This window comes from Nicotiana tomentosiformis, chromosome 12, assembly GCF_000390325.3.
Source record: "Nicotiana tomentosiformis chromosome 12, ASM39032v3, whole genome shotgun sequence".
NCBI classification, from domain to species: domain Eukaryota; kingdom Viridiplantae; phylum Streptophyta; class Magnoliopsida; order Solanales; family Solanaceae; genus Nicotiana; species Nicotiana tomentosiformis.
In genome coordinates this window covers 8,839,275-8,865,677 of record NC_090823.1, presented here as the reverse complement: position 1 = coordinate 8,865,677, position 26,403 = coordinate 8,839,275, and the positions used below count along the sequence as shown (strand labels likewise).

General features: G+C 42.9%; 1 protein-coding gene across 1 annotated transcript; it reads right to left on the bottom strand.

Annotated features, from left to right (window-relative positions):
* Positions 1 to 10,463: 10,463 nt before the first annotated feature.
* Positions 10,464 to 10,970, bottom strand: LOC138902213 (uncharacterized). Its single transcript, XM_070190057.1, has one exon. The coding sequence runs from the start codon at positions 10,968 to 10,970 to the stop codon at positions 10,464 to 10,466; it is 507 nt and encodes a 168-aa protein (XP_070046158.1).
* Positions 10,971 to 26,403: the final 15,433 nt, after the last annotated feature.

The following is a 26,403-nucleotide window of genomic DNA, read 5'->3' as shown; positions in this document are numbered from 1 at the left end:
TCAAGATTATGGACATGATAGTTCTTCTCATGGGTCTTCAACTGGCGCGAGGAATAGGCGATCACCCTACCCTCCTGCATCAAAACACAACCAATGTCTATCCTTGAGGCATCATAATACACGGTGTAAGAACCTGAAGCTGATAGCAGAACTAATACTGGAGTTGTGGTCAAAGCAGTCTTGAGCTTCTGAAAGCTCTCCTCACACTCATCCGACCACCTGAATGGAGCACTCTTTTGGGTTAATTTGGTCAAGGGCGATGCAATAGATGAAAATCCCTCCACAAAGCGACGGTAGTAACTCGCTAAACCAAGAAAGCTCCTAATCTCCATGGCTGAGGACGGTTTAGGCCAACTCTGCACCGCCTCTATCTTCTTCGGATCCCCCTGAATACCCTCACTGGACACCACGTGCCCCAAGAATGCTACTGAACTAAGCCAAAACTCACATTTGGAGAACTTTGCATAAAGCTTCTCCTCCCTCAATCTCTGCAATACAACCCTCAAATGCTGAGTGTGCTCCTCCTGGCTACGAGAGTACACCGGGATGTCGCCAATGAATACAATGACGAATGAGTCCAAATAGGGCTGGAATACACTGTTCATCAAATGCATGAACGCTGATGGGGTATTGGTCAGCCCAAAAGACATCACCAAGAACTCATAATGGCCATATCGGGTCCTGAAAGCTATCTTGAGAATATCTGAATCCTGAATCTTCAGCTGGTGATAACCGGACCTCAAATCAATCTTGGAGAACACCCTCGCTCCCTGAAGCTAGTCGAATAAATCATCAATACGAGGCAAAGGATACTTGTTCTTGACTGTGACCTTGTTCAACTGCCTGTAATCAAGACACATTCTCATGGAACCATCCTTCTTCTTCACAAATAGAACTGGTGCACCCCAAGGTGACACACTAGGCCGAATAAACCCCTTATCAAGGAGTTCCTGAAGCTGTTCTTTTAATTCCTTCAACTCCGCCGGTGCCATACGATACGGTGGAATAGAAATGGGTTGAGTGCCCGGCACCAGATCAATACCAAAGTCAATATCCCTGTCAGGCGGCATGCCCGGCAGGTCTGCAGGAAACACATCTGGAAAATCACGTACCACCAAAATAGAATCAATGACAGGAGTCTCTGCACTAACATCCCTCACAAAATCCAAATAAGATAGGCAACCCTTCTCAACTATGCGTTGAGCCTTCAAATATGAAATCACCCTACTTGGTACATAATCTACAGAACCTCTCCACTCAACCCTCGAAATTCCCGGCATAGCCAACGTCACCGTCTTAGCGTGACAATCTAGAACAGCATGACATGGATAGAACCAATCCATAACCAATATCACATCAAAGTTGACCATACTGAGCAGCAAAAGGTCCACTTGGGTCTCCAGACCCCCAATAGTCACCACACATGACCGATATACGCGGTCCACAATAATAATATCGCCCACAGGAGTAGATACATGTACATATGAAACTAAGGACTCATGGGGCATATCCAGAAAATGGGCAAAATATGAGGAAACATATGAATACGTGGAACCAGGGTCAAATAATACTGAGGCATCTCTGTGGAAAATTGAGACAATACCTATAATCACAGCATCCGAAGTATAAGCATCTAGTCTGGCAGGGAGAGCATAGAAACGGGCCTGACCACTCCCTGATCTGCCTCCCCCTCTAGGGCGACCCCTAACTGACTGACCTCCTCCCCGAGCTGACTGGGCAGGTGGTGAGGTAGCTGGTGTTGTAGTCGGAGGCTGACTCCTCTGCTGAGATAGACCTCTATGACGACGAGGGCACTACCTCCACATATGCCCAAGCTCCCCACACTCAAAATAACTCCCTGGTGCTGGCGGCGAAAACTGAAGGGAACCCCTAGCACGGGGATGACTGGTAGAAGAACCTGGCATAGAAGAGCCCTGAATAGGTGGAGTACGGGACGAACTCTGAACTGGAAGGGCACTAAGTGATGAGTGGCCTTGATGAGAACTGTGAGAACCATGGCTAGATGATGCACCCCGATGAAATAGCCGAGCTGACTGAGCCTATCTGAAATGACGACCTCTACCATGCTGGAACTGACCCCCAAAAAGAGCACCGCTGAATCCACCCTGACCGCGAGGCCTCTTGGCCTCCCACTCAACCCTCTCCTGACAGCGAACCATCTCAATATGCCGAGCAATGTCGATAACCTCATCAAAGGTAGCACCCGAAACCCGCTCCCTGGTCATGAGCAACTGTAGCTGATAAGTGAGGCCATTAATAAACCTCATGATCCTCTCTCTGTCCGTGGTAACCAACCAGATAGCATGACGGGCCAACTTAGAGAACCGCATCTCATATTGTGTCACAGATATATCACCCTAGCGAAGCCGCTCAAACTGTCTGCGCAGCTCCTCTCTGCGAGATCGAGGCACGAACTTCTCCAAAAAGACCACGGAGAACTGCTGCCAAGTAAGGGGTCCTGCGCCAACAGGCCTACGCCTCTCATAAGTCTCCCACCATCTGAGTGCAGCCCCAGAAAACTGAAAGGTAGTGATGAGACCCCCACAAGTCTCCAAAATACCAGCAGTACGGAGTATCCTCTGACACATGTCCAAAAAGTCCTGAGCATCCTCTCTCTCTGTGCCACTGAAAGGTGATGGCTGAAGTCTCCCAAACCTCTTCAACCTACGCTGATCATCCTCAGGCATAGCAGGAACCACATAATCCTGAGCAACAGCAACGGGAGTCCCTGAATAACCCAAGGATGTGCGAGCGATGGGAGTCCCTGAATAACCTGCTCGGGTGTGCGAGCGACGGGAGTCTAAGTGCCTCCCCTGGCCTGAGAAGTGGTTGCGGCCGTCGAAATAGAGACCGCATGAGCAAGGCCAGTACACGCTGTCAGAATCTGAGCTAGGGCCTCCTGAAGGCCTGGAATCACAATAGGCACAGGTGGTGCCTAAACTGGTGCATCAACAACTGGAACATGGTCCTGATCTGGGACAACCGGTGGATCTGCAGGTACTGCTCCAGCTGCTATACGGGTTGCACCTCTGCCCCTACCACGGCCTCCACCGCGACCTTGGCCTCTCGCGGCCGTGGCTGGTAGTACTGGTAGCTGGCCCTCCTGACCGGTAGTACGAGTCCTCACCATCTGTGAGAGAATGAAACAACAAATGTTTAGTTACTAGAATCAACAGATTTGCACGACAAGAATTCAAGAATGTGGAGTTTCCAAAAGGTTCTGCAGCCTCCTGAAGATAAGTACAGACGTCTCTGTACCGATCCGCAAGACTCTACTAAACTCGCTCATGACTCGTGAGACCTATATAACCTAGGCTCTGATACCAATCTGTCACGACCCAAAACTAACCTCTGTCGTGATGGCGCCTATCGTGAAACTAGGCAAGCCGACTCATTTCCAAAACAAACCGATATTTTCATTTCAAAGAAAATTTCAAGGTTATTTAACATAAAACCTCCATTTAAAGAGTTCAAATCAAAGAAAAATAGAAGTGCAGAAAAGAAAAGCCCGACATCGGAGTGTCACTAGTCATGAGAATCTACTAGAATCTGTCTAATAATATCAAGGCTAACTCAGCCTGAAAAATAGCTAAATACAACTAGAGGAAGATAAGAGGGAGAAGAGCAGGGGCTGTGATCGCCAAACAGCTACCTTACTATCTCCAAGAAAAAGTTGCAACCAGAATACTCAATAACTGCTACCGTGTCCAGCTACACCTGAATCTGCACACAAGGTGTAGGGAGTAACGTGAGTACGCTAACTCAGTAAGTAACAACAATAAATAAAGACTGAGCAGTAGTGATGAGAAATAAAGCATATAACGTTCATATTATGAAATCTCAGTAAAGTACAACATGCTTTAAAAATCAGTGTTTGAATCGAATCATCTCGTTTAAACCCGGTTCCAGTAAAAAAATCATTTAAAGATATTTTTCCAAAAGTTTTTCAAACCAAGGCCCCATGCAAAGGTGAGCAAAAGAAATGATGAAATCATAAACAACCCCTCAGGGAAAACATCACTCATAAATAGCCCATCGGGCAAACTTTACAGTCACTCGTGCCACTCGGGCATACCTCACAATCACTCTTGCCTCTCGGACATACCTCACAATCACTCATGCCTCCCAGTCACTCAGCACTCGATACTCGCACTCAGTAGGTACCTACGCTCACTGGGGGTATGTACAGACTCCGGAGGGGCTCCTTCAGCCCAAGCGCTATAATCTGTACGGACAACTCACGTGCTATAATAATAAAGTATGTTGCAGGCGGGCAGCCCCGATCCACACTCATACTCACAAATTAGGCCCTCGGCATCACTCAGTCATAAACATCTCAAGCCACTCGGGCATTCGGCCCAAAACAACATTTATATGCATCAAAGTATAGTCATAAAACTGAGTTATGCGGTAAACAAGTATAACATGATTGAGTATAGATTTTCAATCGAAAACAGTGAGAGGATGGCAAGAAACAACCCCTAAGGGTCCAAATAACATTGGCGCAAGGCCCAAACATGGCATTCATCCCAATTTACAGAAATTCTTGCTAAAACATATAAGTATCAAATGGTTTCAACAAAGTATGCAACTTTACAGTTACTACGGGACGGACCAAGTCACAATTCCCTAACAGTGCACGCCTACACGCCCGTCACCTAGCATGTGCATCACTTCAAAATAGTAGAATGATACGAAATCCGGAGTTTCATACCCTCAGGACCAGATTTACAATCGTTACTTACCTCAAACCACGAAATTCTTATTCTGCAATGTCCTTTCCTCGTGAATTGGTCTCCAAATACCTCGAATCTGGTCATAAATAATTCGTTTCAGTCAATAAAATTCATTTGAATTAATTCCACAAGATAAAAATGATTTTTCATAAAAATCCGAAAATTAGCTCAAAAATCGCTTGTGGGGCCCACGTCTCGGAAATCGACAAAAGTTACAAAATCCGGAAATCCATTCAATCACGAGTCTAACCATACCAATTTTACAAAAATCCGACTCCAACTCGACCCTCAAATCTTCGATTTAAACCAAGAGGGTTTTTAAATTTTCCCAATTCAATTCACCAATTAAATGATAAAAATAATCATGGATTCGGGTAATTTAACTAATATTGAGTTAAGAACACTTACCCCGTTGTTTTCTCTGAAAATCACCCAAAATCGCCTCACTTCCGAGCTCCAAATTGCCAAAAACTAAAAATGGGAAGAACTTAAACTCACTGCCCAAACTTTTTCTTCTTCGCGAATGCGGACAGTGCCTCGCGTTCGCGAAGCACAAAATAGCTCCCGTCCAAATTCCTCCTTCGCGAATGCGACATCTCCCTCGCGTTCGCGAAGCACAAAAAATGCTTCTGCCTCAATGCTTTCTACGCGAACGCGTTCAATCCATTGCGAACGCGATGCTTCGTTCCCTCTCACTACGTGAATGTGACACCCCCCTACGCGAACGCGTAGACCAATTGCCTGGGGTCTTCGGCCGCTTCCTCTCTTCTTCGCGAACGCGTAACACCTCTCGCGTTCGGGATGCACACCCAGTCCACTCTTCACGAACACGAAGAGCAAATATACCAGCCTCTCAGTTCCTCTTCGCGAACGCGAGGCTCCACTCGCGAACGCGATAAAGGAAACCAGATGGTGCATCAGAAAAATTCCAGTAGAGTTCCAAGTCCAAAATCCAACCCGTTAACCATCTGAAACTCACCCAAGCCCCTCGGGACCTCAATCAAATATACCAACAAGTACTAAAATATCATACGGACTTAGTTGAACCCTCAAATCACCTCAAACAATACTAAAACCATGAATTACACCCCAATTCAAGCCTAATGAACTTTGAAATTTCTAATTTCTACAAACAACTCTGGAACTTATCAAATCACGTCCGATTGACCTCAAATTTTGTACACAAGTCATAAATGACATAATAGAGGTATTTCAATTTTCAAAATCGGATTCCGACCCCGATATCAAAAAGTCAACCCCCGGTCAAACTTCTCAAAAATTAAACTTTCGGCATTTCAAGCCTAATTCCTCTACGGACCTCCAAATAATATTCCTGACATGCTCCTTAGCCCAAAATCACCATACGGAGCTATTGGAATTATTAAAATTCGAATACGAGATCGTTTACACATAGGTCCATATCCGGTCCACTTTTCTAACTCATTTTTTCAATTATGAGACTAAGTGTCTCATTTTACTCCGAGTTCCTCCCGGACCCGAACCAACTAACCCGATATAACATAATATAGCTGAATAATACAAAAAAAGTAGAAATAAAGAAAACGGGGCTATAACTCCCGAAACAACCGGTCGGATCGTTACAACCATATACTCATCTGCCCATAGTGTATATTCATAGTGTTGCAAAAATAGTAAAAGCGAACTGATTCCATAATTGTAATTGAGATGGAATTTTCAAAATATTCGGAAAAAGACGTGTTTTGTAGAAATATGACGAAGAGAAAAGGCGTGACTTTCAAGCGGAATAGAAAGAGGCGTGACTTTTTAAGTTTTAATAGATCAGTTAGTTAAAGGAAAAAAAGGCAAAAATCTAAGAAAATAGGAAAATAGATTTACTGTACTATGAGACTGCCACCTCACTTCTACAAATCCCTCCTTTATATATAGATAATTGAATTCCATTGACATAAGAGAATAAAAATTTTAGTATAGTTGTAAAGGAATTCAAAAATAGCTTTAGGACATAAGTACAAATCAGTGTATTAATTAGATATTAGCAATGTACTCATTATTTTCTTTATATAATAAAGAAATTGAATTCACTTCTTGCTAAAATCACCACAACAAAGAACATAAAAACAACGACTCAAAACAAAACCATTTTGTAGTTCAAACGCTACCAGCAGAAACAAACGCCTGGCTGTACTCGTCTACTTGCTCAAAGGCCTCCATTACTTTATATTGAGATGGTATACGGTCAAAATCGAGCGAGCTTTCGACATGGTAGGTCAGATTAGGAACATGGCAATAAAGGAATAAAGATCGACTCCAAGTCCCATCGGGCTAGAACCCGGGGTTGGAACGTCCGCCTTCGAAAATATCGAGGCCGTAATCCCAGAATCGATCCTAGCTCCGAACGAGCTCGAAGAAACATTGTTAGCATAACAGAAGACCGAAATATTCATGACCGGTCGGATATTACGGCGGGAATCTCGGCACATATCAATGAGAAACTGGCAATCGGCAAATCAAGAGATTTTTTACCTTTTATAGAATTATACCTAAAGTAGGACACATTTACTATATAAAGGGGGTCTCATAATTCATCTAGCACATTATAACACGCATTCCAAAGCAATACATTATTATTTTTCTCTTTAAGCTCATGTTCTTCTGTATTGTGATACCAACCAAAGTGCATCTGGTTCGAAGGTGGCTAGCCTTCCGAGATTGAAATTGTCCAATTCGTGTGGTTTGAATTTACTTTATCATTATTTATTTCAATTGCAACTTAATTTATTACTTTGTATCAAGTTAATCCGTGTATTCTTAAAACCACTTACAAATTCAATTATTATCTGATTTTAAGGGTAAACAGTTTGGCACTCACCGTGGGGCTAAAGATAATAGTGGTTATTTGATACAAATTTCCATAACACACACTACTTTACACTTGTTCTTTGAAGTGTCTCTAATTTCAGGTTAAAGCTCAAAATATCAAAATCTCAATGAGCACCCCTACATGTTGACAATGAGTCCGACCATCACGGTGAAAATAAAAACAAAGTGCCCAGTGACGAGGTACCGCCCGTTGATCCCATCGGAATTCCGGTCGCGAACTTGATTGACGCTAATTCACAAGTGGTTATCAACGCAAATCTACCTACCGATCCCGAGAATAGCGTTCGTGGTGGAGCCCGATCAACAGCTCAAAATACACACAACATTGGAGGAGACGGGATCAATTTACGGATGATCTTCAAAATGTTACAGGCTCATCAGGCGGCGATAGCTCAGTTACAGAACCAAAACCGCGTACCGAGCAGAATTGAACCCGATCCGTCCTGGGAAGTCACCCGCAAGGATGAACCGGTCACAGAGAGGTCAAATGAAAATGAATTGGGGACTAACCCCGAGATCATAAAGATACTCGAGGAACTGACAAAACGGGTAGAATCAGGAAAAAAGAAAATCGAAGCTAATGACAAAAGGTAGAAACCTACAATTCCAGGGTCGACCAAATCCCAGGCGCATCGCCGATATTGAAAGGCCTGGATTGCAAGAAGTTCGTGCAAAAACCTTTTTCTCCGAGCACGACTCCAAAGCCGATCTCTAAGAAGTTCCGCATGTCCGAAATTCCTAAGTACAACGGAACGACCGACCCAAACGAGTATGTTACCTCCTACACATGTGCCGTCAAAGGGAACGACTTGGAGGATAATGAGATCGAGTCTGTCTTGTTGAAAAAGTTCGGAGAGACCTTGTCAAAAGGAGTTATGATATGGCATCACAACTTACCTCCTAATTCTATTGACTCATTTGCTATGCTTGCAGATTTTTTCGTGAAAGCACACTCCGGGGCTATCAAGGTCGAGACCAGAAAGTCGTCGATTTTATATGGGACCACATCATATGTCGATTCGAAATGCCGGCCGAGATCGTGTACAAAAATGGGAAATAATTCATCGGCAACAAAGTAAGCAAGTTTCTCAAAGACCATAAGATCAAAAAGATCCTATCACCACCCTAGTGGGAATGGACAAGCAAAGTCGACAAACAAAATCATACTCCAAAACCTCAAAAAGAGGTTAACTGACGCCAAAGGAAAATGGAAGGAAATCCTGCCCGAAGTCTTATGGGCATATCGTACGACCTCGAAGTCTAGTATCAGGGCCACCCCATTCTCGCTGGTTTACGGCACCGAAGCTCTAATACCGGTCGAAGTCAGAGAACCAAGTCTCAGGTTCTGATATGCAACCAAGGAATCAAATGACGAGGCCATGAACACAAACCTAGAGCTATTAGATGAAAGGCGCAAAGCCTCCCTTGTCCGATTAGCCGCCCAAAAATAGCGGATCAAGAGGTATTATAATCGAAGAAAGGTCACACTAAGCACCCGGAACCCGAACAAAGGGAAGTTGGGGCTGAACTGGGAAGGGCCATATCAATTATCGAGATCACCGGAAAGGGATCATACAAACTCGAAGCAATGAATGATGAACGACTACCAAACAACTGGAACATGACTCACTTGAAGTGATACTACTAAGATACGACCCTATTCATTCCTTTTACTTATTTACATTTTGAACTAACACTTGCAGGCAACCATCAAAGAACGATACAATTTTTAGGCCTGAAAGCACGCGTTGTACTCTTTTTCCCTTGAACCGGTTTTGTCTCAAATGGGTTTTCCGGCAAGGTCTTTAACGAGGCAACAGTAAATCATGCTAACTTAGAATCGAAGGCCGGTTACAAAACGGTATCGAAGATCACGAAAATAGTATTCAAGGCCTCTCTACGATTGGCCCCGAACACTGGGGGAAATTACCCTCGGATAACGACTTTAGCAAGGAAAGAAATTTTGCAATTGAATGGTCTCGGCTCGAGCGATAGGATTTATTGTAAGGGTTAAACGGTCGAATGAACCGTGCCCACATAGATTGCTCGATTCCTGACATAAAGCTTGTACGCAATTGTAATCGTATATATTACGCACAAAAATAAAAGGAAGTCTCTACCTTGCGGATAAACATCTTGTCCCTTAAAAATTTTCTTTTCTTTCTGAATTTTCTACATTCGATCCCCTAAAGGTATCAAGCCCAAGGGCTGACTTTATCCGAGTTAAAACGATCACTCCCACTCGAGGACTGCCGTCCAAAAATAAACTCGGACGGCCCGAGCTATCAGAGCCCGGGGGTACAAGACCTATTAGGCAGTGCCTGAACCTTAAAGGCTACGGCCATCCCCATTCGGGGACTGTTATCTTAGGCAAGTCCGGATAACTCGAGGTGATAAGCCCACTGGAAAACACCCAAACTAAAAGGATACAGACATATTAAAAGAGCTCGGAGACGTCCGAGACCCATAACAAAATAGAAGGCCTTGAAAATTTTCTTAATCGGTTCTAAAGTCTACCCTCGGGCAAACTATAATCTAAAAAATTATAAGTACTTTAGGGAAAAGTTTTGGTCATACCGAACCCCCACGATGCCTTAAACAAAATAATGTCGAAGGCAAGGCTTGTTTGAACCTCCGAACATGACCTAACTATTTCATGCTAAGGCATTTCGATCTTTGCAAACATAAAGAATAAAGTAAAGGAAAATAAAACTCAGAAATTGTCGAAGGGAAAAGGAAGCCTTGTATTATATATACATATAGTCTTTACAAGGGCCAAACGTCCTTGACAAAAAGGTACAAATGTACAAAAATACAAAAAACAAAGAAAAATGTACAAGGCACTTAAATGGCCTGGTCTTTACCGGAGCCCGCCTCATCGCCAGGGTCTTCGGAGTCTCCTCCACCCTCGGATCCGCTCGAACACTCGGAGACTTCTTCATCCTCAGGATAAGACAACTTCTTGACTTCGGCTTCGAGCCCCTTAGCACTCTCGATTTCCGTCGACAAGTCAAAACCCCGAGCATGAATTTCCTTGAGGGCCTCCCTTCGGGATTGCCATTTCGCATGCTCGACGATATCCTTCGTTCGATCCTGGGCTGCCTCGGCTTCGGCCTTATATTGGGACACCATCTCGTCGGCATCGGCTTTAACCACCAAGACCACTGACTTGGCCACTTCAAGCTCTTTCGCAAGATTTTCTCGATCAGAGACGGCTGCACTTAGCTGAGACTGGAGCTCCTCAACCTTTTTGGCCTGCACCTTGGCCCTTTCCTTTGCAGCTCGAAGTTGGGTCTCAGCCGAAGTCAGCTGCGCCCAAGCAGTCTCCTTTTCCAAGGCTAGACGGTCCATCCTGCCTCTCCATTCATCGGTCTCGGCCTTGATAATAACTATCTCAGCTCGAAGTTTGTCGATCAGATTGATTTTCTACTGGACCTGCATATTCCGACCATTAGTCACCGAGTATAAATCATCGTCACTAACCTCAAATATTTTTACCTGCTCCACCAGGTCATATGCTCCTTTCGAGCTACCTCCAGCTCAGCTCGGAGGCTCTTAGCCTCCCCTTCACGCTGCTCGCTGAGAAGTTTGTAAGTATCTCTCTTCTTAGTGAGCCCTCGGACCTCAGCTTCAAGTTAGTTTAGCTCGTCCTGATATCGAAAAAGAGTTTCGTGATGAAGCATCGAGGCTTGCAGACACAAAGAAAAATATTAGGATTATATATAAATTAGTCTAAGTACAAATTATAGTCATCAAGAGATATTTGAAGTTACCCGGTTTAATGCCTGTTTTACTTCATTGAACAGGCAGGGTGCGTCTACCTCGTTCATCTTAGCTTGGTATTCCTCGATCACCAGACACTGAAGGTAGCTGGCCACCCCTACGGGGGCAGAGAGGACTCGGGCATCCTCCGGAATGGAGATGATGATCGACCGATTCCAGTTAGGATCCACACTCGGAGCTGGGAACCGGTTGATCAGTTTCGGGCTTGAGGAAATCCTGTTTGTTTCTAAAGATGGACGTTTCTTCGGAACCTCCAAGTCACCCAATCCAGTGATGTCCTCTGTGGCTGTAGAATCCACGCTATCAAAAAAGCCGCGGGAGGGGCCATCCTCTTTGTGGGCCCCCTTGTTGGGATGTTTCTCCACCGTCTGAGCGTCTTTGTACATGGACTCGGTGAAGAGGGCGACTTGGTGATGTCTATCACACCATGTGCTTTCTTTAGGTCATTGCCCACATCCCGGGAAGCTTTGGCTACGGCCTCCTCGTCGGCCTCCCTAACTTGAGGCAAATCGGCCTTGCCTCTCTCCGATTCGGAGGCCTATTACCCCTCGAGTTGTGATGACACGTGGGCCATCAGATCGAAGGCTTCTTCTTCTTATTCGGATTCTCCTTCTTCTTCAGATTCGTCCCTCAACCGATAGATTAAATCCGAAGATGGTGCTCGAGCGCTTGTGCTATCTTTGGATTTGCGCACCAACCTTCTCCTTGGTTTCTTCTTCTCTTAGATCAGACAACTCGGAGCCCTCTTCATTTTCTTCTCATCACCCTGTCTCGGATTAGGGGACTCGGCGGGGAAGTTCTCTCCACTGGATGGAGGCCTCAGTATGATGTCCTTGGATAAACCTGCAAAAGAAAATGAAACAAGTGAGAACTTAATGACATGAGAGGAACCCAAATATTACTTACTCGAGAAAGGAATCTCACCATGAGAACGGGCCTCCCACCGGCCCTTCTAAAGTTCATGCCATGATTGCTCGGAATATGGCCTTTGTAACACGATGCCCTCGACCCACTCCTTAGGTCGAGGAACTGCATTCGCGACCCGAGCGATAGCTGCACCACCACAAAGCACCGATAAGAAGGAAGGAAAAAAACGTAAAACAAGATTTTGAAAATGAAATTTTACTTACGTGATATATTCCACTTCTTGAAATGACATGCGCTCGTCTGGGATCAAGTCCGAGGACCTCACTCGGACGAAACGTCCTAGCCAGCCTCGATCTTGATCTTCATCAATACTCGAGAACAGGGCTTTACTGGCGCGGCACGCGATCTTGATAAGTCCCCCCGAAAGGTTCGGGTACTGTACAGGCACATGAGGTGGTCGATGGTGAACGAGCATCCATCGATCTTGCTCACGAAGAACCGAAGAAGGATCACGATCCTCCAGAATAAGGGGTGAATTTGACCAAGGCATATCTCGTATCTTTTGCAGAAGTCGATGATGACCGGATCCAATGGGGCCGGTGCAAAGTGATAAGTGTAAACACTTAAGTGTCCCTCGACGTGGGTGGTGATGTCTTCATCGGGTCTAGGAACCACCACGTGCTTGTCAACCCAATTGCAATCCTTTTTTACCGCAGGGAGGACTTCTTCAGTGATCGAGCATATGTATCTCGAGATCTCCTCCCAACGGCCTTGTACGGGGGAAGGTTTTTCAACCTTGAAATAGGTAGTTATCGAGCATCCTCTAGGGATGAACATTTTCAATGGAGGTTCCGGTACTGGTTCCTCGACAGTAGTACGCGAAACGATCTCCTCGATAACCGGCCGTGAGGTAGAAGGAGTTTTTTTTTTTGGAATGGTTTTTGAAGTCTTCGCCTTTTCATTGAAAATAGAGGGAAAAAAGAAGTTAAATGAGTACACTTGATGGCTTGAGATAGAAATGAATAAGGGTTCTTGCAAAGGATCTCAAATAACCAAAGTATAACTGTTAGAAAGTATTGAAATTTCGAAGGTACGAGGGTAGAACAAAGGAATGAACAAAGGAAGATGTATTTATATTATTTCAGTGGAGTTTCACATCCAGTAGTGGCTGACTAGCGGCTGACATGCATTTAATGCCATTAAGACTTGACTGACGAGATATTTCATTTGTTTTGTCGTTCCTGTCGCAAGGTATCGAAGTAAGAATCGGAAGCTCATGTCGTTTCTCATCATCTACTCTCCGTAAAATGAGGGGACTATCTGTATACGGTCGAAATCGAGCTCGCCTTCGACATGGTAGGTCAGGTTCGAAACATGGAAATAAAGGAGTGAAGATCGACTCCAAGTCCCATCGGGCTAGTTGGAACACCCGCCTTCGAGAATATTGAGGCCTTGATCCCGAAATCGATCCTAGCCCCGAACGAGCTCGAAGAAACATTATTAGCATAACATAAGACCGAAATATCCGTGACCGGTCAAATATTACGTCGGGAATCTAGGGACGTATCAATGAGGAACTGGTAATCGGCAAATCAAGAGATTTTTTACCTTTTATATAATTATACCTAAAGTAGGACTCCTCTACTATATAAAGGAGGTCTGATAATTCATTTAGCACATTGTAACACGCATTCCAAAGCAATACATTATTATTTTTCTCTTTAAGCTCTTGTTCTTCTGTATCGTGATACCAACCAAAGTGCATCTGGCTCGAGGGTGGCTAACCTTCCGAGATTGAAACTGTCCAATTTGTGTGGTTTGAATTTACATTATCATTGTTTATTTTAATTGTAACTTAATTTATCACTTTGTATCAAGTTAATCCACGTATCCTTAAAACTACTTACAAATTCAATTGTTATCAAATTTTTAGGGTAAACAGAAATAAGAATTAAATTTGCCTGTACTACTCAAAGTTAAGTAACTTTATCCTTTCTTAGACTTTTGGTCTAAATGGGATTTCTCCAGGTTAAGCTTCAATCTCCCTAATTATATTTCTAATAATATTAGAACTATTATTTTCATCAACCATGCCATAAGCTTTGATATCCTTATATGGGCCCTTAGTAGCAGTGACAAGTTTAGCATAAGTTCTTGTTACCCCCTTATTGACGAGTTTGACAACAATGATAAAGATTTCAATTGAATCTGGCAGCTCGATTGTCCTACCAAGATAAAATTCTTCTTATGGAAATGTTCCCACAATAGAATCCCATGCAAATCTTATTTGAGCCACATTGGCATGAACGTGGATGTGACCTGCCCTATGTGCAAAAATGAAGATGAAACTATTACTCACATCTTCATCACCTGCCATGCTTCCCATGCATTTCGGAAAAAATTGGGTTCAACAAATCTCCTTTCTATTGATCTCAATAAGTGGCTTCTCACTATTAAAGATCTTAATGTTATACTTAACAATAGTCACCTATTTTGGAAAGATATTTCTCCTTTTACGTTGTGGGGGAATCTGGTTGAACCGAAATAGTAATAATCAAAACAATACTAATTATCCTCTATCCCCAAAATTTGTTTTTATCCGGTAATGGAATTCAAATTTGTCATAGCCAGGGAGCCTAATTGCAACATTAAAAAGCCTCTCAAAGTAATATGGCTGAAACCACCCAGTGGGTAGTATACGCTTAACACAAATGGGGTATTTAAAGCTAGTAATTTGTGTTGTGGAATTTATGAAGTCATCTGATTAGCTCAGGAGACTGGATAGTTGGATTCAATAAAGATATGCATGTTGTTACTCCTATCCAAGTAGTGCTAGCTCTTCAACAAGGCCTTCAACTTGCATGTGCTCTCCAGCTAAGTCCATTGGAGATTGAAACAGACTCAACGGATGTACTTCTATGCTGATAAGTGGGGATTTTGATTACTTATTAACGCCTTTTTACTTTTATTTTAGTCTAAAAGAATTGAATTGTGTTCCCGAAACTAATGAAATGTGCAAAATTATAGGAATGTTGGAAGTTGAACTCCCGAGATGAAATCTGACTAAAAAGGAGTAGTCCGAGCTCAAGACAACAAAAGGGTACAGAAGCATACAAAGTGCGGTCCGCAGAAGAAGTGTCTTGTGGCCGCAAACATAAAAGTGCGGACCGTAGAAGACTAGGTTGCGGCCGCAGTGCTAAATCTGCGGACAACAAAAATGTTGTCTCGCAGCCGCAGTTCAGAATTGTGCGGCCGCAGAATCCCAGCTCCTGCAATATGAAGAATTTTGCGGACCGCAAATGGAATTGTGCAAGCCGAACCTCCTGAGGGAAATTTTTGTTCGAAATTTCCAGCCTTGTATAAATAGATGAGTTTCACAAAATTAGGTCAAATTTTGACATAAGCAAGTCCTGTAGCCGTTTTTCTTTGCCTCTTTTGAACTTTTTTTATATTTTGGTGTATTTTACTATAGATTTTATCATTTTAACTTTACATTATGAGTTTAATTAGTATTTTTTCTTCTCTTTCTTCAATTTCAAGCATGAATAGCTAGATTTTTACTAGGGTTGTGACCCAACCCTAGTGTGTTCACCTTATGGTTAATTAAATTAGTGCTTGTTTATGATTGGGTGTTTATTATTTAGCCTAGTTCATGCTTTAATTTGTGGAATTAATGATTGCAAATATTAGTTCATGCCTATTTGACTTAGTTTATACTTGAGAAAGAGAGACTTAATCTAGAAAAACTTGGCTAACAAGGAATTGGGTCAATCGAGATATTGATTAACCCAAATAAAGGGTTCAACCTATAGAGAGTAATAACCTGACTTGATCTTTTATCAATTGTATTGTGTGATACACATTTGGTCTTGAGAAAGCCAAATTGGGTAACACCATTCTTTGACCGAGAGGTATTGCGTGGGAAATTGAGAGTTGATAGCTATAATATACCCCGATCAACAAAACAAGCATTAAGGTTTTTATCTCATCAGACAAACACCTAGGTAATAATTACATCCCTAGGCCTTTACCTATTTGAAAAACATCAAAAATAATTATATTAGTCTTATTTCTCTATTTTACAATCTTTAGTTTTAAAATAGAAATAGAAACAAAACCCTTTTCTTGTGGAAGAGCAAATTAAGATAATTCAATTTCACGCATTAGAATATATACTCCTAACTCACATCTAGCTTCATGTGGATTCGATCCCGACTCTTTGTTGGATTACTATAATTGCAATCGACCGTTTCATACCTTGTTTTGAGGTGTGCATTTGAGCACGGATTAATTTTTAGCACCGTTGCCGGGGAGTAAAAAACAGTGTTAGCTATATATTTGGGTGTGTTTTTGGAATATCTTCTTTTTTTTCCGTGTTACTAACGTGTTTGAGAAATTATAGGTGCAACCATGGCAAACAATGAGCTCGAAAAATATGGCTTTAGGGGATGTGGACATTGACGATGCTCAAGTGGATGAGATTCCTCTTGAACCTCAAGCCAACAGAAGAGGTCGAGTGCCTCATGACAATGTGCCCGTTCCACCCCCACATCCACCACGAGCGGCTCTAAACCGGGTGTTGCCCAATGAAGGATATGCAAGCGTAATAGTCCCTCCCCGTATTAGGGCAGGCAACTTTCAAATAACCAACGTGATGATCACTTTACTAAAGTAATGAGGCTTCTTCACCGATGCTCCAGGTCAAAATGCATACAAATATTTGAAGGGATTTGTGGACACGTGTTGGGGGAGTAAACAAACAAATGTCTTTGAGTATGCTTTGAGGCTAAGGCTTTTTACCTTCTCTTTACGGGGGAAAGCTTTAGATTGGTTGGAATGTTTGTCGAACCATTCCATTCACACCTGGGATGAATTGGTGGAAAGGTTTATTTCTAAGTACTTCTCTCCGGGGCACACGGCTACACTCAGGGATGAGATTCTAGCATTCAAGCAAGAGCCCAATGAACCACTACACGAGATATGGGAGCGATACAGAACAATGGTTAAAGAATGTCCCAACAACGATATGACCGAGAAAATGATTCAACAAACTTTCTATCGTGGGATCAACACAACTAACCAAAGTGTAGTGAATCAACTTGCCGGTGGGAACTTCATGATTACGCCTTATGCGGAGGCGTGTGAGATCTTAGATGAAATGGTAGACACAACATCGACATGGCAATCTCGGGCTAATATTCCATAAGGTGATCCCAACGTGATTCACCTCCACAAAAAGTTACATGACCATGGGCAAGCCATAGCCGAATTGACTACCACCATGAATCAACTAGAAAAGTATCAACTTCAACAAGTGCAATATCCTAGGCAAGTCAATGCCATGAGTGAGTAAACATGATGGTAAACAAATGGAAAACCAAGGGTCCACAAGTACAACAACGAGTGAACAATTTTGTGCAAGAAAATAGTGGATTTGATCAAGATGATTCTTACAGTGACCAAGAAGAGGAGGTGCAATACGTGAACAACTTTCAAGGGCAACAAAATAATTTCCAAGGCCCAAATCAACAACAATGGCTACCTCAAAACAATTAAGGCAATTAGAATTATAACAACCAAAGTAATTGGAGTGGTGGAAACAACCAAGGGAATTGGCATAACAACAACAATCAAGAAAATTGGAATGTCAATAATCAAGGTAATTGGGGAGGTAACAATCAAGGTGGATGAAACAATAACCAAGGTAACCGGGAGTAGGGTTTTCAAAGGCCCCATATGTATCAACAACCAAGCAACCCGCCTCATTATCCTTACCATGGTCTAGTTCTTCAACTAATAAGATGGGGCGTATTGAGAATATGTTCAAGCAAATGATGGAAAAGAATGTCAATTCCGATGCCCAATTTGCCTCACACAATACATCGATCCGCAACTTAGAAGTTCAAATAGGACAAATCTCTCAAGCTCTAAATTCTTGTCCTAAGGGGGCACTACCAAGTGACACGGTGGTGAACCTAAAGGGTGGGAACAACACGGGACATGCCATGTCCGTTACTACAAGATGTGAAAGAGGTGGGAATGCACCCACCTCAAGTCAAAGGCAACTTGTGGATGATGAGCAAGTGGTATAAGAAGAAGAGGTCCCGATCAATGTGATGTAATCAAATAATAAAGTTCAGATTGATATTGATGACAATGTGGACGAGACTCAAGAGGAAGTGAACCAGTCTAGGGAGCACGTTATTGACATATCGGAAACGGTAGTGCAAAAGGCTAAGGCACCATTGCCTAAGCCTCCTACTCCATATACTCAAAGGCTTGCCAAGAAAAATGGAGAGAAATAATTCAAAAAGTTCATTGGCATGATGAAGAGTCTCTCGATCAATGTGCCATTAGTTAAAACTTTGGAACAAATGCCCGGTTACGCAAAGTTTTTGAAGGATTTGGTGACAAAGAAGCGGTCGATGAATTTTGAAACTATCAAAGTCACTCATCAAGTGAGTGAAATTGTTCATTCAATGGCTCCTAAATTGGAAGATCTGGTGCTTTCACAATCCCTTGTACCATTGGAAGTGTCGAGTTTGCTAAAGCTCTTTGTGATCTTGGAGCAAGTATCTATTTGATGCCCTATTCGATTTTCAAGACTTTGGGAATTGGGAAACCAAGACCAATATTTATGAGATTACAAATGGCCGATCGCACCATGAAAAGACTGTTGGGAGTTATTGAAGATGTATTGGTTCGTGTTGATAAATTCATTCTTCCGATGGATTTTGTCATTCTTGATTGTGAAGTGGACTATGAGGTGCTGATTATTCTTGGAAGACCTTTCCTTTCTATGGGGAAGGCTCTTGTTGATGTAGAAGCCGGAGAACTCACTTTCCGGGTAGGTGATAAAAATGTGGTATTCCATGTGTGCAAATCTATGCAGCAACCAAATAGCAATGAAGTGTGTTCTTTTGTGGATTTGGTGACCGGTGTGATTATTGATGCTACAAGTGCCACGATCAATGTGGGTGATATGTTTTAGGTCGTCTTGCTCAACTTTGATGATGACGAGATGGATGGCTTCATGGAATGTGTGAACTCTTTGCAAGGAATGGGGTCGTACAACTATGTACCCCGAAAATTCTCCTTGGATCTTGAAAATAGGAAAACTCCTTCTACAAAACCTTCAATTGAAGAGCCTCCAACCATGGAGTTGAAGCCATTGCCTCCACATCTTCGGTATAAATTTCTTGGCCCTTCTTCTACTTTACCTGTTATTCTTTCCTCTTATTTGAATGATATGCAGGTTGACTCCACATTGGCGGTGCTACATAAGAGGAAGAAGGCTATTGGATGCACATTGGCAGATATTAGGGGAATAACCCCATATTTTGCATGCACAAAATCAACTTGCTAGAAGACGACAAACCATCTATTGAACATCAAAGGAGACTCAATGAGTCTATGTAAGAAGTGGTCAAAAAGGAGATTATCAAGTGGTTGGATGTCGGGGTTGTCTACCCCATTTCCGATAGTTCGTGGACCTCTCCAGTGCAATGTATCCCAAAGAAGGAGGGTATGACGGTGGTCACCAATGACAAGAATGAGTTGATTCCCATAAGAACGGTGATCGGGTGGAGATTGTGTATGGACTATCGCAAGCTTAACAAAGTCACAGGGAAGGATCACTTTCCACTTCCCTTCCTTGACCAAATGCTTGATAGGTTGGCCGGTCATGCTTTCTATTATTTTCTAGATGGATATTCAGGCTACAACCAAATTTTATTGCTCTAGAAGATCAAGAGAAAACAACTTTTATATGTCCCTATGGTACTTTTGCATTCAAGAGGGTGCCATTTGGTTTATGTAATGCACACTTTTCAAAGGTATATGATGGTTATCTTCACGAACATAGTGGAGGACTACCTTGAAGTTTTCATGGATGACTTCTCGGTGGTTGGGGATTCCTTTTATGATTGCTCGGCAAATTTGGATAAAGTATTGACGAGATGTGAAGAAACAAATTTGGTGCTAAATTGGGAGAAGTGTCATTTCATAGTCGAGGAAGGCATTGTTCTTGGCCACAATATCTCGAAGAATGACATTGAAGTCGACAAGACAAAGATTTAAGTGATTTCTAAACTTCCACCTCCAACTTCGGTGAAAGGCGTACGGAGTTTCTTAGGCCACGCGGGGTTTTACCAGCGTTTTATCAAGGATTTCTCTAAAGTGGTGAACCTGTTGTGCAAGCTATTAGAGAAAGATGCGAAGTTTCACTTCAATGAAGATTGCATGAGAGCCTTTGAATTGTTAAAGTTCAAGTTAACAACCACTCCCATTATCACCTCTCCTAATTGGAGTATCCCTTTTGAGCTCATGTGCGATGCTAGTGATGTGGCGATTGGGGCTGTTTTGGGGCAATGCATCAACAAAATTTTCGGTATACTATGCTAGTAAGACCATGAATGGTACCCAAGTCGACTACACCGTTACGAAAAAAGAGCTCATTGCCATTGTGTTTGCAATTGAGAAGCTCCGCCCGTACTTGATGGGTACGAAAGTTATTGTCCACACGGATCATGCGGTACTTCGCTATCTTATGAGCAAGAAATATTCCAAAGCTCGTTTGATGAGATGGGTGCATTTGTTGCAAGAGCTTGATATTGACATCCAAGATCGAAGAGGGAGTGAAAATCAAGTGGCAGACCATTTGTCTCATTTGGAGGAGGAGGGGAGGCCTCATGATGGCCTTGAAATCAATGACTCCTTCCCAGATGAGCAACTTCTGGCTATTTCAATGAAGGAGGTACCATGGTTCGCGGATCTAGTAAACTTCCTTGTGTGTGGTGTTATCCCGGATGAATTCTCTTCAAATCAAAGGAAGAAGCTCAAACGGGATTGTCAAGATTATTATTGGGATGAGCCATACCTTTTTCAAATTTGTACGGATGGGGTAATTAGAAGATGTGTACCGGAAGAAGAGCAAAGTGATATTCTTGGGGCTTGTCATTCTTTGCCATATGGTGGTCACCATGGTGAGGCAAAAACGGAGGCCAAAGTGCTAAGTTGCGGTTTCTATTGGCCCACTATTTACAAGGATGCAAGTGATTTAGTGAAAAGATGTGATGAATGTCAACAGGCCGGTGGAGTCTCGAAGAAGAATGAAATGTCTCTCACTATCATTTTGAAGATTGATATCTTTGATGTGTGGGGTATTAACTTCATGGGTCATTTTGTGAGTTCTTGTGGAAACACCTACATCTTGGTCGCGGTTGATTATGTGTCTAAATGGGTTAAGGCCATTGCTCTACCCAACAACGAAGCGAGGAGTATGGTGGCATTCTTGAAGAAGAATATTTTCACAAGGTTTGGTACTCTACGGGCTATCATAAGCAATGAGGGTCGCTTTTTTGCAACAAGACTTTTGACACTTTACTTGGCAAATATGGTGTTACTCATAAAGTTACGACTCCCTATCATCCACAAGCTAGCGGTCAAGTGGAAGTCTCCAACCGGGAGATAAAGAGTATCTTGTCCAAAACAGTGAATGCTAACCGGGCGGATTGATCCAAGAAGCTTGATGATGCACAGTGGGCTTATCGGACTGCTTTCAAAACTCCTATCGGAATGTCTCCATACCGGTTGGTGTTTAGCAAAGCTTGTCATCTTCAAGTGGAACTTGAGCACAAAGCCATGTGGACTCTAAAGAAGTTGAATCTTGATTGGGATGTAGCCGCTAACTTGAGGGTTTCACATTTGAATGAATTGGATAAGTTCTGGTACCATGCTTATACAAGTTCGTCCTTGTACAAAGAAAAGATGAAATATCTTCATGAAAAATACAGTTGGAACAAAGAGTTCAAGGTGGGTGATCTTGTATTATTGTTCAACTCACTGTTGAGGATGTTTTCCGGAAAGCTAAAGTCTAAATGGAGTGGTCCCTTTAAAATTGTGGGTGTGACACTTTTTGGTGTATTAGACTTGAAGAATAAAAACAATGAGGTATTCTAAGTCAATGGTCATTGGGTGAAGTACTATTTGGGAAAAGTTGGTGATGGCCACGTTGTGGCAGTGATTCATTTCAAATAATGGTAATTTGTGTCGTGTCGCGATGTTAAATCAGGCGTTTCTTGGGAGGCAACCCATGTTTCTTTTTCTTTTCTTTTCTTCTTTTGTAGTTAGGTGTTATTTTTGTGCTAACTAGATTTGAAGTGTGTTGCAGGGATGAGTGTGCTTTACATGAATTGTGCCCAGAAATTTGATTAACTGTGAAAAGAATTGTGGACCGCAATTGTATTGTGCGGACCGCACTATTATGGTTGTTGCAGAAAAAGGTGCTCTGCGGCCACACAATTACATTACGGACCGCACAAATTGAAGGTGGAAAGTGACAACTCTCTGAAGTTGGTTCGTCAGAAAAATGGTCAATATGCGGCCGCAATACAAATTGTTCGGTCCGCAACAAAATACCGCACACCAAATTCTGCGGACCGCAAAACAAGAGGGAAACTGGGCCCCAAGTAACAGAGTGCGGTCCGCAATAGGAATTTTACGGCCGCACTCACTCCCCCTTCCCTTGAATAAAACCGACAAGTATAAATAGAGGGCTTAGGGCTATTGTTCCCCTTTTCCCTCTCTGAGCTCACGGCTTGCACAAAAATTTGAAATTTCATCTTAAATTATCTGCCTGCATGCCCAGCATCTATTGATCACTCATCTTTTGCACTCACTCATATCTGGTATGCGTCATAATCTTGTTAATTTCTTTTAAATTTTAGATTTTAAGTAGAAATTTAGATCATTTGACTATTGAATCCATTTGAACAACCATGTGGGGTAAATCTGTAGTAGGTAGACTGGAAAATGCTCAAGGGGGAATGGGTAAATAGATTTACATGCTTAGATGTTATTTTAATGTCAAAATTGTGCAAAAATTGCAAGCCCTAGGTAAAAATGACTGTCTATGCGTAATTGGATCAAATCTACGGTCCGCAGAAGCTAAGTCTAGGATACTTTTATAAGGCATGGTTCTGCGGCCGCAATGAAAAATGTGTGGACCGCAGAAATCCCATTGCGAGAACACCCTATTTCTTGTGATCATAGAGTTTTTAAATTGGTGACTCTCATGTACGGCCGCAAGACAATTTGTGCGGACCGCAGAAAATTGTTTGTGGCCGCAAAAGAGCTAATTCTCTATCATCAGAGAGTTGGCATATTGGTGGTATATGAATTGCGTTCGCAATGAGGAATATGCGGACCGCAATCCAATTCTACGGCCGCAATTGAGAATTGTGCGATCTGCAAAGTCCCATTCTACGGCTGCAATGAAAAATCTGTGGACCGCAAGTCCCCACACTACACACATGTTTCAACTGTGTTCCTCACTGTATCTTTTGGTGTGTCCATACATTCATTGTATGTCTGAACTTGAATTGCATCTAACAATCGCCTTTGCTTGGTACAGAAAATGGTTTGATCTAGAGGCAGAGGCAACACTTTAAAAGGAAAGGGTGACCCTTCTCGAAGGCGAGGGAAGAGACCCTTAACTAGTGCCCAACAGCTTGAAATCAGAAAGAAAACAGCAGCCGGCAGAGGGAGAGGTGCAGACCTTTCCGATACCAGTTATTATGCCCCATCTAGGGAAGCATCAGAGGGCAACTCAACCTCTGTACATGAGCAGTCGGCTGTCCAGTCAAGGCCGCTAGAGAGGTATCGGCTCAGAGACGAGTCGTCCACATCTCATAGCACTTCCGAGGGCTTGGAAAGTGCTAGTCAGGCTTCTGAGTCATCTACTACACCTACCCTTGAGGCACCAGAGACATTAGTGCAGGACATCCCCGATGATAGTAGAGGGGGAGATGCTACAATTACCGGCCTCAAGAGGTCGAAGAAGAAATAGGTGTGGGAGGACCGGTTTGTCAGCTTGGCTGCTTTCACCCGTTATCTTGAATAGTGGCCAGTGAGGTCACTCACTATTGAGCGGCAGTTTCAGTTGAAAGAACTTGAGAGGTATAACCCTGCAGTATTGAGACAGTTTCGAGAACACAAAGGGTGGATATGGTTTACCCAGAGCGTAGTGGATGCAAAGGAATACCTTGTCCGAGAATTCTACGCCAATGCGGCGCATATCAAGAAAGGGACAAAGGTAACTAAAGTGAGGAACCTCAAGGTGCGATTTGATCAGCACACATTGAACACTTACTTGGGTTTTGATGATGTCAAACCCACAGAGTACTTAGAGAAATGTGCATTTGGGGATGCAACTCGGCCTTGGCTAGCTAAGATTTTAGCATCTCCTAGGCCACCACCACCACCATGGATCACAATAGGGGTTTCTATTCATAGGAGTATGCTGAGCTTTGAGGCAAAGGAGTGGCAGACCTTTGTATGTAGCCGACTAGACCCATGCTAGAATGAGACATATCTTCTTATCCCGCGGGCAATTCTAGTGGCTTCCATCATGGCCAGGTGCCCCATCAATGTGGGAGCCGTGATATCGGCTAATATCTTTGTGGTCGCTCGGCAAGCTGACACATCCTACCCGTATCCCAACACCATTACAGAGTATCTCACGGATGTGAGGGTAGAGCCGAGGGACTTTGATACAAAGGTGCGGGTGAAGAAGCCGTTCTCATGGTACTCATTGATGGATGCACACAGCCCTAAGAGAAAGGGTCAGCCATCTACCACCACAGGCCAGTCTGATGAGCCATCAGTGGTAGTTGCAGAGGCAGTTGATATTCCATCCACTTCGGCAGAGCCTTCATTGAGTGTCACAGTTATGCCTCCACCACCATACTCAGTTCCTACAACAGTCCATGTCACGCGTTCCACCTCGGCTTTGAAGCCGGTGCACATGCCTACTGCTCCACTCTCTACGCTGTGAGTCTCTCAGACATTGGCGAGCCTCAATATTTGAATGCAAACAGCCACTGCAAAGCTGTCTGACTTATCTGGTACTGTTGCAGCACAGTCCTCTATGTCGGCACCTCAGATGCCCCCATCAGTGCAAGACACTCTGAAGAAGCTCCTGGAAAACCAGAACACTATCATGGCTAAATTGGTACAACATGCGTTAGTGATCAAAGAGCTGGGAAAAGAAGTTAAGAAAATGAGAAAGTCCCAGGCCTCCAAGAAGTCAGTGGACAAGCTCCAGAGACAGGTTACCAAGCTTGCTGAAGCTGGAGATATTCCATTTGATATATTGATTGACCCACACCATCCAGGACCAGATCCTACAGCACCTACAACACCAGCTGGCCAGTCTGAGGAGCCAGACCTTGCTGCTGACACTGCCGAGGCAGTGCGTCAGATGTTCACCAACCCAGTCACTCCTAGAGTTGAGGATGATGCAATCCAGCTAGATGAGACTGAGGTCAGTGACGTTGCTGTGGACACAGAGATGGCCAAGGAGCCATAGGGAGCTTTCTTCACGCTTACCCTTCCTTTACTCTTATTTTGTTAAGCATTAGGGACAATGTTTATTTTTATTCGGGGGGTAGAGTTTATTTGATTAATTTGATGATTCTGAGACAATTGGTTTTTAATAATTTGACAATAGTATATATTCTCTCTTCTTCTCTCATTGTGTATATATCTTCTCATTCTCCATTATTATGTATATTCGTTATGCTTTCGATAGTTTTTGCTTTATAGCTTCTTTATGTTTGTTTTCTTATTAGTTAGTGTTTAAGTGAGTAGTTTTTAGCTTCTTTTTGAATTAGTAGCTTCTTTTTGAATTAGTAGTTTTTTGAAATGTTTTTGTAGGCAATAAGCCTTTAATTTTCTTAATGTCACGGTTCTTTTCAAAGGTAGTTTTCGTGTGAACCGGGTGACTCTTCCCAAAGATGGATGGCGTGATAACCTTCTTAAGGGACTGAGTGAGTTTTTAGTGTTTAGGTAATGATAGCAGTAGTAATGAATTAAAAAAAATTAAAAAAAACCTAATTAAGTCATGCTCGAAGACTCAAACATGATTCACTTGGTACCAACACACTTAACTACGTGCTTATGGTTAGAAATAAGATTTTCGAAAGAAATAACTCTAGTTAGTGACTTTGTGACTCTTGTGTTGACTTAGGCAACCATCGAGTGTTTTAATCGAACTATAGTGATTTTCAATCTTGAATGTGGTCGTTATGGGCCCTCGACTCTTTCCTCTTTAACAATCCAGTTGCGTGAGGGG

Coding starts and splice junctions, on each gene's coding strand:
- LOC138902213 (XM_070190057.1), bottom strand. CDS start 10,970: ATGGACCGTCTAGCCTTGGAAAAGGAGACTGCTTGGGCGCAGCTGACT.